Genomic DNA, 16,591 nt, shown 5'->3' on the forward strand with positions numbered 1-16,591 from the left:
GAGACGGCAGGTTGTGTAATTTCACTAATCTTTCGAGAATTTATGGCTATAGCTAAAATGGGAATGTATTTCACTATAGCAGATATTTATGCCATTTTAACCTCCTGATATGATGAAAGTGAGTAAGAAATGGATGATAACATCTTAAAAAAACAGGGAAAGGCTGATATTAAGAGAAAATTGCTAACAACTGAAAATGCTATCTGACCTTTCTTTAAAATATACTGACAATCATTCAAATATAAACAAACTTTAATTGCATTAATCGACTTATTCTAGCTATATGAGAAAAGTTGTACACTGTGTATACTCTATTAACAACAAAAACATTCTAAAATTTATCCTGAACAAAAAGACTGATTTTCAGAAGTTCTACATTATGTTTAAGAGAGTCAAAAAATTCTGCTAACATGCTATTAAGGAATATATGACTAAATTAATTAATAACTTCCCTTTTATCGGAACAAGTCATATGCAGACTTTTTTCAACATTCAGTAGCATAATTTCTGCAAATACTTGAATTGAGAAAAACAATAGCACTACTGAGGCATCTGTTTATATGGTTAGAGTGGGTTACTGTTTTTTTGTTTCATTTTGTTTGTTTTAAACAAGGAAGGCAGAGCAAAACCAGTCAAAGGTCAAACACTGTTTCACATCTTACCTCACTAACTAAGACCACTTAACTTCTCTTTTTGTTCACTTTCCTCACCTCTAAGATGCAGGGATGAGAAAGAGGAGATGATTTCTGACATCATTTTGCTCTAAATTCTGCAGCACTCATAAAAACCCTACAAAAATCCATATGGAAAGTGAAATGGAAAGAAGTAATATATTCCTTTTTAAAACTATTACATAGGACAGCCGAGTGAAGTGTTTTAAGTCAGAGAGTACAAACAAGCAAATTCAGTTTAGAAATGTTGCTTTTTCTCTCTTAGAATTAAAGCAAACTGCAGAAAAGAAGCTTTGAACCTGCCTTGTTGGGAACATTAAAAGGACATGAGTCACCTTATACCTCAGTTTGATTTAAAAAAAAAAATACAGATACACACAACTTTGGGGAATAAGAATGAATTGTCATTCTCTCCTTCATACTCTTAAGTCAGCCCAGAAATTATGTTGGCAGACTTCAAAGAGAGAAGTCCAATGTATTTAATTTTAAGGAGTATTATCTAAGGTTAATACAGAATGGCTGAGCGGTAGACTAATATTTTTTCTGCAAAAGACAATTCTAAAATAAAATTTGTCATCTTTTAAATGCACCTGATGACATTTAAGAGCTTTAATAATGCGGAGGGAGAGAAACCCAGGAAATTGTATTGTTCTTGTTACTCGGCTCTAGGCACTGTGTTAAATGCACTGCATGTATTATCTCGCTGAACTTTTAACAAACGTTTAGCAGGTTCCTACTACAGGGCACACACTGTTCTAGGTGCTGGAGAGATAGAAATAAACAGATTAAGTCCTGACCTCATGGGGCTCATGCACTAGTGAAATGAGGACTACTATGTAGCTTCAGGAGATGTTACTACTGTTACCTTGTTTTAGTGTCCAAATCTTTTTTTTTTTTTAAAGATTTTATTTATGTATTTGACAGAGAGAGACACAGCAAGAGAGGGAACACAAGCAGGGGGAGTGGGAGAAGGAGAAGGAGGCTTCCTGCAGAGCAGGGAGCCCGATGCGGGGCTCAATCCCAGGACCCTGGGATCATGACCTGAGCCAAAGGCAGACGCTTAACGACTGAGCCACCCAGGCGCCCCTCTACTGTTACCTTGTTTTAGAGAAGAGGCTTTGGGAGTTCAGCTAATCTGCCAGAGATCACAAAATGGGTAAATTGTGGACTTGGAATCCAAACCAGGTAGTTCTGTCCCTTGCATTTACTTTTTTTTTTTAAAGATTTTATTTATTTATTTGAGAGAGAGAATGAGAGATAGAGAGCACGAGAGGGAAGAGGGTCAGAGGGAGAAGCAGACTCCCCGCTGAGCAGGGAGCCCAATGTGGGATTCGATCCGGGGACTCCAGGATCATGACCTGAGCCAAAGGCAGTCGCTTAACCAACTGAGCCACCCAGGCGCCCTGTCCCTTGCATTTAAATAGACAGTTATTCCATTAAAACTCTCCACTGTGAAATATAACTAAACAATTATAACAACAATAACAAAATTCTGTATCCTTCCAAATTAAGAAACAGAGAAATCTTCTAAAAGTCAGGATGTACATACGAAAAGCCAGGAATAAGGGCCTGGGCTCAATGGGCTCTATGTGGAAATTATGCTCTTTGCAGCTACTCTGATTGTTTTAAATACATACTCGTTACAGTGATGGGGAGGTTAAATGTGCACAGTTTAAAATTAGATAATAGCTTCTTCCTGGAGCTATTACTTAAGTCTAGAAAGGGCTGAAAGTTAAAAATAAAACAGTGCAAGTAGCCTATAGCACTCACTGAACATATGCTGCCTTTCCGGCCCCAACCCACCTTGGACTATGACGGGGAATAAACCAAAGAAAGGTGCTAGGGAAAGGTGTGGGGAAAACCAGTATGTGACCACAGGTGGCACTTGGCACCAAAAATGAAACTGTTTTAATGCCTGGTTCAGGAACACTAATTTCCCAAGTTGAAATCAGAAGCTATATCACACTTGGAAATAGTGTGGGGAACATGAATTGTATACTCAAGAGACTCCGGTGTGAAAATGCTGATATCTGGTTTGAGTGATGGCCATGCATTTAGTCTTCTGGTAATATCACAAAATCTGAGAACCATTTGTCTCACTGTGGAAGGTAAAGAGGGTTCAAACAATCTTATAAAAACAACAAAACAACGATTTCCCCCGAAGGGGTTTCAAATATTATCTAGCACAAGGATCAGTATCAGAGAGTCCTAGTTAGTGTTTTTTTTTTTTAATCTATGCCATTTTCAGGATGTACAACAAACACACGTAATAGCTAAAGTCACACATGTACATGCAAAAAGAAAATTCTCCATCTTTCCTCTTCGGGGGGACATTATGAAAACAAGTAAAATGGAAATTGAAACATTATTAATCTAACTATTCTCATTTGTTTTTCTCCTTTCCAGCAGTCAGACAGGAAACACTTCATTGTGTATAATAAATGCAACTCTGCTGCATAGACTTGTTTAAATAGCAACTAACTACCCCCAATTACTTACATACACCTTTGGAGTATATAATGTGTTTAGATTTTATAGAAGATTAGCTTTTCTAATTAAGTATTGTTAAGATTACTTTTTATCTCCTATATGCTAGTCTCTGAAGGAGTAAGCCACTCAAGAAGCAGGACTGGAACTGAGGAGAGAAGTCCCTTGAGAATTAAATAAACTTTTGTTAAACACACACACACACACACACACACACACACACACACACACACACACAAAACAAAACAAAAAAGTGCCAATAAACTAACAATAACGACAGAGGGAACTTGTCTGCAAAATTTATATTATGCCAAGTATGGTATATTCTTCCCTAAAAAGCAAATGTATATCACAATGCAATAAAACACCTATAAAGGTTTATAATAAAAATGTGAAATTTTAATGTCAAAGTATCTGTCCAAAAAAGAAAGTGCTTAGTTTAATGCAAACTTTCATTAAACCTCTTTTAAACAACTTCACCTTATGAAGTCTTTAAAGGAGGATAGAACAAACTCTCCATAAAGTCTACTTCAATAGTGGTAAGCAAAATTCTGGCCCCCATAACCTTTGCCCTCTGGTGCCATACCCGTATATGCTATGTTACCTGGCAAAAGTGACTTTGCAGATGTAAGATTATGGATTTTAAAATAGAGATTATCCTAGATTATCAGAGGGAAGGGGTAGGAGAGATTTGAAGTGTGAGAGGAATTCTACCCACCATTGTTGGCTGTTGAGATGGAAAAAACGGGTTTAAGCCACTAAATTTATGGTAATTTATTAGGACAGTAATAGAAAACAAATACAAATGTGTTAATGATTCATGCATTGCATGGGAAAGTGGAACATTCAATTCAATGTGCTGAGAACCAGTTACGTACCAAGAACTACACTAGGCAATGGGGGGCTAAAGAGAGAAGCATATATGGTTTTAAAAATGTTTGACCCCTAAAAGCTCACTGGATTATTTTGGGATGGGATGAGTTATGTTTTGGGGAGTTTTTTAGAGGGGAAGGGAAGTAGGAGAAGCCAATACATTTACCATAAGAAGAGTAAAAGAATAAATTATGGTCTTTTGTAATTTAAATGAATTCTGGCTTGTTCATTAATCGATGACACTAATCTAGGTAATCAAACTACCTTAATGTTGAATTAGAGATATAACAATAGAAAACAGTTCATGTGCTACGTGGCACTTAATCTTAGTTGGTATTTGAACCTTGATAAGTAATAGTTGTTATTATAAATTTTTTAAATTGACCAAAATAAGGTCCCTGTCACAAATACATCTGGCAGGGATTAACTACAGAGTTACTGACCAAGAGAAACATCACAAGGGATCAATACTCTGATAAACCTCATGAATTATTCTGATTTTAAAAATAATTTCTCTAAAAGAAAAATAATCCTAATCCCAATCCTAATAATAATCTCTGCTCAGAATTTCCTTTTAGAATGATGAAAATTCCCTAAGGCTATCTACGGCTACTTCTTCATTCACCACTACCACACATTCCCATTGAGAGAGTTAATTATGCTTTAGTTGCAACAGCAACAAATATATCACAAAAATAAACAAGTAGGGAAAAAATACAAAACAAACAATAGAAAAAATAAATCAGGTAATTTTTGCTTCATCTCATGGACAATGCTCCCATTTATTATTTCTGGTTCTCCTCTTCCTTAACACATGGAAGTTATGCTACCCATTGAGATAGGTAAGGTCGTCAGACTTGTTTTGGACAATAAAACATGAATGGGCAAAATCTGTGTTACAAAGAAGTAGAATGGGTTTAATTCAGAGCCAGTAAGTGATTGGCCATGTCCTCTTACCCTCATAAGATCACAAAAACTTACGTTGATATGAAGATAACTCAAGACTGAAGCTGCCTGAAATGCCAAGTCACCACATGGAGAGAGGGCAGCTACCCTACAGAGCCACACGAGGCCCACAGTGGACTTCGGGTGATCAGACAGAATACGCTTTAGTGCCATGCAACTGAGATTTTGGTATTGCTCCTTACTGCAGCATAATCTAACCCACACTTACGGATATACTCAGTTAAATCCATCCTCTGATGTGTAGCCTGTCTCTATGCATTCATCATTTAATCAATGCTTATTATCTATTATGTGCAATGCCCTCTCCTAGGTGTTTGGAACACATCAGGAAACCAAAAACACAAAGATCCCTTTCTTCATGAAGGTTAAATTTTAGTTGGAGGAGAGAGACAAAAAGTACGAAGCATAACAAATAAATTATATAGCACACTGGAAGATAATAAGTCCTAATGAGGAAAGAAAAATTATACAAAGTAAGTATCAGGAATTCTAGGGATGGAAGAGGAGCGGACGTCAGGTTCAGCATTAGAGGATCTCAGTTTCCTACTTTATAATAGCCACTCTACCTAGTTACAGAACATTGAGGAACAAGAAGAAAATGTGCTTTAAAACTGTAAATTATACAATGCTATATACATATTCGTTCTTAGCAGCAGAGGATTCCTCTGGGTCATTATTATAGGAAATAAGGGTAGTATGATATGATTTTACTAAAAATCATGTATTTGGGATACATAAAAATTATTCTGTGTATTCTGCTGTATTTTTAAATATTCAAAGGTAAAGATACTTGATCCCTTGGCAAGTTGCCTCTGGGTCAGAACATCTGCTGAAAAAAGAATTTAGAGTAAGTTAAGAAAAAAGTGTAACACAAACAATGAATCATGGAACACTACACCAAAAACTAATGATGTAATGTATGGTGATTAACATAACAATAAAAAACTTAAAGAAATAAAAAAAAAAAGTGTAACAGAAGTATATTCTGTTGTTTTGTTACGTGAGAAAAATGTACCCTGATTGCCATGTTCCTATTTCATAGGTTTTGGTCCAACTGTAGTTTTCAGTTTAGATGAGCCACTTCCTTAGAAATATTAGCCAAAGTTGCCGGTAGACAGAATGGCTGTAAAGAAAGACCTCAATATTCTAGCGGTCTATTTCCTGTTTATTTCTGAATCATGGAGCATCAAGAGCAGTCAAGTCCAGGAGAGAGGGCAAACTCTGCTCTCATATGTGAGTTCCTAGACAATGTACAGAACAGAACAAGGTAATTGCAGACAGAAATAAAAACAACAAATAAGAAAATATTAATAGAGTAGGAGAACATGCCACAAGGTACTGATATGGTGAAAAAATCAGTTTTGTTGGGAAAGTAAGCCCAGAGTAGGAAGCCACAGACCCACTCACTATCTCCTAGGTATAGTCCATTTACCTCTCTGTGCCTTAGTTCTTATGACTCTAGAATGGGAATAATCCATACCCACAGCTCACATATCTCAGGAAGAGTCTTAGGGGATGGAATGATTTGCAAATTGTACAGAACCACCATGCATGTTACTACCCACCCCCAGAAACACAGAGAACACTGTAAATGACTAATTTATGATGGATCAACTGACCTCATAACCAAACAGCAAGTCAGGAGAATGTCTGAAAGTAGACAGAAAAAGGGGAATCTGTCTTTAAGTAAATGGAACAACATGAAAATACTGTAGGGGTGCCTGGGTGGCTCAGTCAGTTAAGCATCTGCCTTCGGCTCAGGTCATGATCTCAGGGTCTTGGGATGGAGCCCACGAGGGGCTCCCTGCTCAGTGGGGAGTCTGCTTCTTCCTCTCCCTCTGCTCCTCTCCCCAGCTTATGCTCATTCACTCTCTCTCTCAAAATAAATAAATAAAATCATAAAAAAAAAAGAAAGAAAGCATTGTAAACACAGACCAGTGTTTTTCAAATTGCAGGTCATTACCAATTAATGAGTTGTAAAATAATTTAGTGGGTTGCAACTAGCATTATTTTCAGTAAAATAAAATAGAACAGACAATATAGTCGTAATGTAAAGCACTGTTACATGAAACTTTTGCTTCATTATATATGGTTATGTTCCTGTGGGGTCACAATGCTGCTAGGTCATTGTCAAGAAGTTTAAAAGCCACTTACCTAGACTGTAAAGAAATTTGAGTCAAGGGAGACAGATGTGTCCTCATTTAAATTTTAAGATATTGACATATATACATACATATATATGATTTTCTAACACACCTATAACATTTATAAGGTTGACAATATAAAAAAAAGGGCAAGATTCACAGGGATATATATAATCCTACAATTAGTCTCCCTAGCAACACCCTCTGTCCAAGTCAATACAAAAGCACTAAATGAAGATCTAACTTAATATAAATTCATGTACAAAAAAAAAAGAGGAGGGGGACAAAAACAAAGGAACTGTCTAGATCCTAGATTACAGGCAGTGACGAACTTTCTGTTCTATGGGCTAATGAGTTCATGTGGTATCTCTGCTTAGTTTTGGGTAGCACATCCTAAGAGGCTCTCAGAGACAAAGGAAGGCAACCACCGGACACAGAAGAACCTGAAAACAGCAGACAATACTGGGCATGATTATCCTGAAGGAGACGGAAGAGGCTCATGGCTGCAGTCTTCACAGCACATCGTGTTGCTCTCCAACTACTGCCTTGCAGAAGCTCGCTACGGCACTTGGAATGAGATGTGAATTTTCCCACATCTGGCTAAGACCCTTCCTTCACCCGGCTCCAGCAAACTTTCTACAGACAGAGCTGATCCTGCGTGTGCCCCTTTGTGTAAACTGCCCTTCAGTCAGCCTGAGACACTGTTCCCTAGGTCCTGTGTAGCTGGTTCTTCTGCATCCTGACCTCAAACATCACCTCCTCACCGAGGCCTTATCTGACCATTGTCCCTTGTAACATAATTCTCCTCCTAGTCATGCTCTGTCACATGGCTAACAAATAAAAAAACGAAGACATAAGATGATTACCTATTCCCTCCCCCAACAAGATAAGATCTATGAAGATGGCTGGTCTTGTTTGGGCTTGTTTCTGGTCACTAGAATAGCACATGCATAAGAAAGGTACTAAAACTAACAGAACAATAAACAGTACATAAATTCCTTCTCCTTTTCCCCCTCTTCCTTTTTCTACATCCAACACCACCTTCATGTTCACCTAAGCAAATTAAACAGCACATTACGGTGAACAAAAACACCTTTATGTTCATGTATTCTTAGAGATAATTGTATTATTAGAGATTAGGGCACAACATAGAATAGTTATTATCCACATTTCTATTTTTATAAATTTGCAACTGAAAAGTCAGAAAAGTTAGTAAATGGCTTGATCAATGTCCTACAGTACAATGGACATGTAAATCCAGATGTCTTCCATTTTCTCCAAAACATCATGCTATTTCTCACATTCAGAACAAAGCAAGAAGAAAAACATGGCTGGCACATAATGAGGGAGGGCTATATAGTCAATGACAAGAATGGAAAGTAGAAGACATCAAACTCCAGAGGACCCCAACTACTCAGCTAAGGACTTTGCATGATATTCTTTAGGCAACAGGGAACCATCAAGGATTTGGGGGAAAGTGACATAATCAGATGCTCTCTTTTAGGAAGATAACTCTGCTGGGAATATATACAGTTGATTTTTTTAAAAATACTAGAAACAAGGGAGAATATTTTCCCAGTTTAAACATAAAGTCACTATGGATTTAGGAAGAGGGAACAGAAACGAGAGAGATTGTGATTCAAAGTATGTGGTGGGAGCAGGGAGGGAGCAGAAGGAAAAGTGAAGGCCTATGAGAATCTTTTTTTCTATGCTGAGGATTTGAACATAGTTTGAACATCCAGCAACATCAGATTTTATATTTGTAATTTTTAAGCCTATTCCTTGTTGACATACTTTTAATTAAGAAAAATAGTTCTGAAAACACTACAAATGTGACCACCTGTACAACTTTATTTGCTACAGAAAATGTGAGAACTACAGATTCTATTGCATGTTGATTTGTTATCACGAAATTAAATAATACAAATAAGTAATGCAAAATGAATAGACAACTGAAAAATTCAAAGGCTTGCCAATCTTTTAAGGATTGTTAAAAATACAAAAATTTTGGAGTGTGGGTTCCTATTAATGAATCAAAATAAGTAAAAACAGTATCCTTTACTTCATTTCTGAATAGTAATGTATATTTTGGAAAAAAGAAAATAGTGTAAAATTGTAGCAAGGTGTTTTTAAAATCCTATTAATTTTTGCCTTTTTGAACTAAATTCCTAAAAACATCTTCTTTACAAAGTTAAATGAAATTGGGCTCCAAGATCAACTTCATTTAACATAAACTGAACTACATACAGATCTCACTTATTTGTAGTTTCATTAAAATTTAGACCTTTTCTGGGGATAAATCATGCCCTACAGATATTATTCTTAGTAAAATCAAAAAACAAATCACAGAATAAAATCTATAATTTTATCATATTTTCTATAAGCAAAATAAATTTGTATAGGTGCCACATTTTCAATTGCTTTTTGTAACCAACTCTTAGAAGTAACTTTACAATTTGCTCTTAAAAATAAAAATATATGACAATAACATGAGGGTAATAATTCTTTAAAAGTACCGTAAGTCTACGTCAGTTTTATATCCTTGTTATTTTATACATATTCTTGATTAGCAGACAATTCTTCCCGATCCTTCTAAATAGGTTTTCTACTGGGTCCACCTAGCCATGGTAGGCCAGAGTTCAATCTTTAATTCTTGATGTTCACTATAGTTTGCTTACTGAACTTCAGTTTCAGACCATCAAAATCTACACTTCGCAGAGAAGACAAGCAGTAATAAAAGAAATTTTCTTATTTTAATTTTTTTTTTTCAAAATAATATGGGAAAAAATACTTGTGAAAGAAATTATTTCTCTACCGATTCATCCATCACAGAAAGTGTCTCATTGCCACTTCCTCACTGGCTGCGCTACAGGGAGTGTCTTAGAATGTTTTGTAATTACGTGCATCCCCATTTATTTTATGTACCCACACACATATATACTTACCTATATAACATAAAAACCACCTGACCCTAAATAAACTGATTTAGATAAAACCTGATATTACAGAATTTCTTAATGAATTTACTCTCCATGTCAAAACACATTACCTAAACTTGAAGATGCATGTTTGTCAACCCTGTTTAGAACTTTTGTTCGGGGCAGTGGCAGGCAAGCTAAAAAAGTCCATTTCCAAAACTGTTAAGATCTTAGTTTCATTTGCTGGATAATTCAGGTGACTACAATATGCTCAGAGTGACAGTCTGCAAAGCAGCATTTAAAAAATACACGTGTGTGCATGAGCATGGGTATGTGCAGACGTGTGTGTGTGTGTGTGTGTGTGTGTGTGTCTTAAGTGTTAACAGCATTTCTAGGTAAACAAGTGACAGAAAGCTGTTAAGACATTCAGGTGAGTAACAAAGTGAAAACATGTTACTTTTACTGTGAGAAATGACAATGAGATGGAATAGTCTACGTTTTCTTTATAAAAATCTATTATTTTGCTTTGTAAGAGTTGTAACTTCCAAATAAAGCTTGTGAAAGTGCTACTAAAATTTATGCATTTCTTATAGAATTTCCTATCAAATCTTCTTAACCAGAAAAATTTGTAATGCTCTCTAAAAATAAATGTAAAGTGAAAGGGAGCAAGACAGTATTACTCAACAACAGTTGTAACTTTATTTTCTTAAAATAGTTGACAAAATTAAAACTCTGCAAAAAGGGTAAAGTATTATCTTTCTTTCACTCTTTAACCCAGGATCCAATATTTTGTCATTCAGCAGATAGTGATCAGGTGCCTACATATGTGCCAGATACTGTTCTAGACATAAAAAAATTTAAATGACAGGTTCAGGGTCACACAGAGTCTTACTAAAAAGTCGGAAAAACTTAAAAAAGTCTAGTCAAGCAATTCAGAGGCTCGTTTCACTACTGTACTATTTAGTGTAACTCACTTATTCTTCACCAGGCCATTTTAAAGTTTTTTATTTCACATTTAAACACAATTTTATAAAAAAAAAAAATTAATGGTTTTCAATGAAATTATGACACCGAAGATGCGGCACCATTAAATTAAAGTCAACTTATTTTTATCTTAATTCTTATTTTATTTTGGTTGTTACCATTTTATCTAAGTTTTATATTTACAAGAAATGTGATTTCAAGAATTTTAAGAGAAGCTCTGTCACTCTCTTTAGGTTATTTGATTTAAAAATGATTTTTTCCTAGTAATTTCTATTGTTTCTGAAGTGGACAACTTTCTCTCCATAGTTCATATAATGTTGTAATAGCTACATTCAGTTCTATCTTATTTTTTTATTTTTTATTTTTTTTAAGATTTTCTTGATTTATTTGACAGAGAGAGAGACAGTGAGAGAGAGAACACAAGCAGGGGGAGTGGGAGAGGGAGAAGCAGGCTTCCTGCTGAGCCGGGAGCCTGATGCGGGGCTCGATCCCAGGATCCTGGGACGACGACCTGAGCCAAAGGCAGATGCTCAACAACTGAGCCACCCAGGTGCCCCTCAGTTCTATTTCAGATATAAGGGACACTGCCGTATTATTAGTTCTAGAATGAATAAACTGCAAGTATCTTCTATATAATTTAGGAGAATATTTTCCTCATTAGTTGTAGACCGTCTTTAGGTTTTCCCCTCTGCAGTAATCACAACTATACGTGTTGTTTTAATAAACATTTATAAATTACTATGGTATTTTTAAATAGATCAAGTCCTCTTTCAAGATATGGTTTAATCATCATCATATCTCCGTATTATCTCAATATGGTTAAGTGAAGAATGAAAGGAATGCTCCATGGCAACTGTTAAAACCAAGTTTGTTTATTAGCATTTTTTCCCCCAAATGTCTACCTGGGGTCAAATTAAGAGAAGGAGCCAACTGTCATGTGAATGGACACATTATGTCTACTAGAAAGCGATAGGGATTGCCTCAGGATTTGATGATTTTAAAAATAGTTGCCTTTAGAATTAAGAGCTGGCATATAATTAGTACATCCCTTGTGCTGTTTTTCACCACACACATACACACATGCACACATGCACATGATAACTGAGTGAAATTATATTGTGTCTCTTACCTAAAGAATGTGCAGCTGTGGTTTTGGAGCTGAAAAACCGACCAAGCCCAAGATCCCCAAGTTTGACCACTCCAGTGGCTGTAATGAACACATTAGCTGGTTTTATATCTGTGAACAGATGAAGGAATCGGGTGAAAGATGATGTCAGCTTAGGTATTTTCAAGGGATTAAAATATTTTCATAAAAGAATTTAAAATCTATCTTAAAAATGAAAGTCAGTTTGAATTTTGACCCAATTGTTTTATTTTGAATAATTTTGATATATTATCCTCATTATTTCTGAGTTCTCAGTCCTCTGCTAGAGAAATAATCAATGCAGCATGATGGAGATTGCTACTAATTTTCATTTAAAATGCATTTTCAAATAAACTTTTGTGAAATTCAAAGCACAAAATAAATTTATTCCCATTTTATATCAACATTAAATCTTATTAAACATTCATTTATTGATACATTTATATAAAAATATAAAATCATAACTCTATTATGAACATAATTATTTATTTTGATGACCTTAGAAATCATAATTGCTTAAATAAACTGTATTGAAATTTTTCACACCCCAAAATCAGAGGATCAATTCCTAAGTGATGTCATCTTTGCATGCTCTGCCCAACTATTTGATTGACAATCAAGAATATATTAAGAGTTAATGTTAAAAATTAAGAAACAAAGTGGCCCTAATATACACTGTTCGTTTGAAAAAGGGATCTTCCTTACGCACATTCAATTGCTTTCCTGCCCCTTTTCTTTTTTTAAGTTACCAACATAATCAGTAAGATGCTCAGAAGAGGCAAGCAGAACAATAATTCTCATTCTTATTTAAAACAAGTAGGGCTTTACTTAAGGGTTTTCATCCTAGCAAATGATAATTTGGAAATAAATTAGCTGAGAATGCATGATATATGCCATAACTGGAAAGTATTTATTCTTAAATTGCCTAATAACCTGCATCATTCAAAACATTAGAAATTATTTGTGATTTTTATCCTACCTCTATGCATGACTCGTCGAGAATGCATGTGTTCCAACGCACTGCAGAGTTGAACAAAGTACTTCCAAACAGTCCTTTCAGGAATTAGCCTCTTTTGTTTCTTAAAATGCTTTTTAAAAAATTAAAAATAGGAATTATTAGGAATTAAAATATCTTAAGACTAGATTCTGACATGCAAAATGCCTTAAGTCAGAAAAACATTTACTTTTATCTATCTATTGCCAACTAAAAAGCATATGATTTTCCACAGTGAATGATTCCAAGAATTTTACCTGACATATTAGCTTAAATTTCTCACTATTATATCTGTTAGCACACGCCATATAATTCTACATCTTTGTGATGTCCAATATTTCAAAAAATTAACATCTATGTAAAATAATTTCCTATCCTAAAAGAATGATGTCAAATTTCATTTTAAGGAAACCCAGGATAAAATAGTCTGGAAACCTGAAGGTAATTATGTTCATTAAAAGACAATTCTTCTCCTGAAAGAAGGTTTCACTATAGAATTCCTTTTAAATATTGAACTACCCTGGTGATTTGAAATATCAGTTAATTTATTAAAAATTTAATAAAAGAGATTTATGTAAAAAGTTTTCATGAATATTTCCATTGCACATTATAAGAAACCTGTACTTTGAATGGATGAATCCAAACTTCATGGAAGAAAAACATTATAGGAAGGTCTGGGCAAAGAGCTGAGCACCAACAAACGAGTTGGGAAAGAGTGCGCCATCATGCGTAAGACAGCAATCACCAAAGGAACTGCAAAACCAGAGGTATATATTTATGCCTATTTTCCTACATTACATTTGCTAGGAGAATATATTTCCTTCAAGAACAAAGTTCTTAGTTTCCTAAAATTTGTAACAATTATATAAAAATTATTTTTCTAAAACTGCAATTGGTTTCCTATTTAACAATATTTATAAGTGACCAACATGAAATACTACACTTAAACAAGTTTTTATGACATTTTCTGATAATTTTAACTTCTTAAATATACAAATAGTTATTAACAGATGTCAACATTTAAATGTGTACTGTAGTGCATTTTTTTCTGGAAATGTTTTTGTAAGTTCAACTGATTTGATTTGTTATTGAAAATGGAGAAACTGTAATTTGGATGACTCCAAAACAAGTTTCTCTGTCAATTTTTTACCCCTGTGACCAGTTGAAAGGAAAAACAACACAGGGAAATCTGATGATATCCCTACTTCATACTTAGCATAAGATTATATCCACTGTCTCATATGTACTCAATATACCAAAAGGATAAATCTTTAAGGAAAAGCCAATAACTTTAGGTTAATGTTTATTATAACACATACTATAGAAATGAACTTAGTAATTTCAATGGCTATTAACATCAGTAGCAAAAAGCAAATAACAATTAGATGACCAGGTAATTAAAACGCAAATCAGGGTATTACTAAAATGCTGAAAACCTCCCATATCATGTTTCAATATTAAGTATTTTTAATTGCAGACTGTGTCAACATGACTTTTCATTCTAAGGGGGCCGTGCTGTAAAATCAGTTCTATACACATAATTTTCTTACAGATTTGGAATGAGTCCAAATAAAGCCTGTCTATGTGCTCTCCCTGACGCTAGATTAGCATATCAGAAGACTGTTTGATGTCAACAGGAAGATGAGGACCAGGTTTCTTTTCATTCAAAAATAAATACACTGCATCATGTAAGCATCAGACCATGAAAGGAAAATTTTATGCTTTAATATAGATTCTGGAATCATCATAATCATAATTAATTTGGCTGCTTACTTTTTAAAGTCTCATTATCTAAAAAATAAATCATATATATAGGAAAAAGGCAAATGAAAAAACTGGCCCTCAAAAATGCACATTAGGGAAAATGTTACCAGACCAAGACGGTCTGATCATTTTCACGTTTTTATATTCTTTGAGAATGTCTCTTTGAACAACAAATTGAAGATGAAGACAATAAATTGACATCAATATAATGCTACCTAGACAGAATGACCTGGCAAAAACATAAGTGTCCAAATTAGTAACAGGTTTCTGAAGAATAATTTTATGAATTTGATTTGCTCATAAAAGAAATTAGAGGGAGTTTCATTATGTCACTGGTATCTCACAATATGTTTTATCTGTTTCACCACATGCAGTTTTCCACCACTTCTTACGTGTAGGGTTTGTTTTTTTTTTGTTTTGTTTTGTTTAACAAAACCAATACTTATGATGAGAAAAGCCTGTCTGTTCTGATGGTGGCACTGTTGGCCATCTCTTAAAAAGAGGATGAACAGAAAAAAGGCAATGAAAATTTGAATCCTTTCTACTACTGGTAAAATTTATATTAGCATTACAGGGCAGAAACTTCCATAATGCCAAAGTGTTAAAAAAATAATCTTTTCTTGAAATTTATTGTAATATACACATATCTGTTAATTCTTTAATCAAATAGCATTACTGTTCAAAAATCCTACTTTTCTCTAAAAAAGACAGCCCTATATAACTATTTAGCACTAGATTAGAAAAAAAATCTAATGCCAACATAAATGAAAAATGCACATATATTTGTCATGCGGTAAGTTTTTAATAAAGCAAGAAATAATGTAGCCAAATTTTTTAAAGGTTAGTATCAATAAACATTTATGTGAAAAGGAAGATTGTACAATATGGCACTTTACTATATTTACGTTATGAAATAGAACTTCAAGTTTTTTTAACCTGAAAATAAAATATATAAAAATTTACAGAGAGGCAGAAATTGGTACTCAGGTATACCTGATCACTTAGCATTAACTTTTAGTTTTTTTTAAAAAATAGGCTAGTCTTTTCACTATGCAAAGCTTCAAATACTGTTTACTTTAAAAACCTATTTACTATCTCCATCAACATCATTCAAGTAAACACTGAACATTATTCAAATTCAAGAAACAGATGTATCAAATAGCTAGTCAATGTACATATAAAACATCAGAATATATTATATTCTCACTTATGTGTAAAAAGATTACCAGCACTTCTCTTAGGTGAAATTCAGCATACCTGGTAAAATACAGTCACACTGTCACTTAAGCGATGTATATACGTACGTATTAATATAAAAGAGGACAGCTAAGGCAAGTTGCTTCCATTTGAAGATGCCAGAAAATAGTCACACCTTTTAAAAAAAAAAATCATCTAACATCCTCCTCCAAATTAAATACCAAGATCAAATCCAATTATATAGTGGACAACTCAATATTTAAGGACCAGTTTTTGAACTGAACTAGATCACTTGGTTCCTGTACTCTAGACCATCACTCCAAATGGAACATATATATTACTTATTTCTTACTTCTAAGTAACATACACATTTCTTATTTCTAAGTTTTGCAATTCTAACATTCCTCCTCAAGAAATTTTGAGAAAAGCTTCAATGATATTACCTGTAA

General features: G+C 34.3%; 1 protein-coding gene across 3 annotated transcripts in view; it reads right to left on the reverse strand.

Annotated features, from left to right (window-relative positions):
• The window catches only part of NEK7 (NIMA related kinase 7), a 164,480-nt gene that overhangs the window by 28,819 nt on the left and 119,070 nt on the right, over positions 1–16,591 (reverse strand). For all 3 annotated transcript variants that reach the window (XM_028120168.2, XM_028120166.2, XM_028120167.2), the window contains 2 exons: positions 13,167–13,275; positions 12,173–12,280 (listed from right to left, as the gene is read on the reverse strand). In XM_028120168.2, the coding sequence (XP_027975969.1) occupies positions 12,173–12,280; positions 13,167–13,275 (217 nt within the window). The remainder of the gene's footprint in view (positions 1–12,172; positions 12,281–13,166; positions 13,276–16,591) is intronic.

The sequence above is a fragment of the Eumetopias jubatus genome, unplaced genomic scaffold (genome assembly GCF_037043125.1).
Source record: "Eumetopias jubatus isolate StellerSeaLion01/CBP00866 unplaced genomic scaffold, mEumJub1_p1.0 scaffold_12, whole genome shotgun sequence".
Lineage (NCBI taxonomy): Eukaryota > Metazoa > Chordata > Mammalia > Carnivora > Otariidae > Eumetopias > Eumetopias jubatus.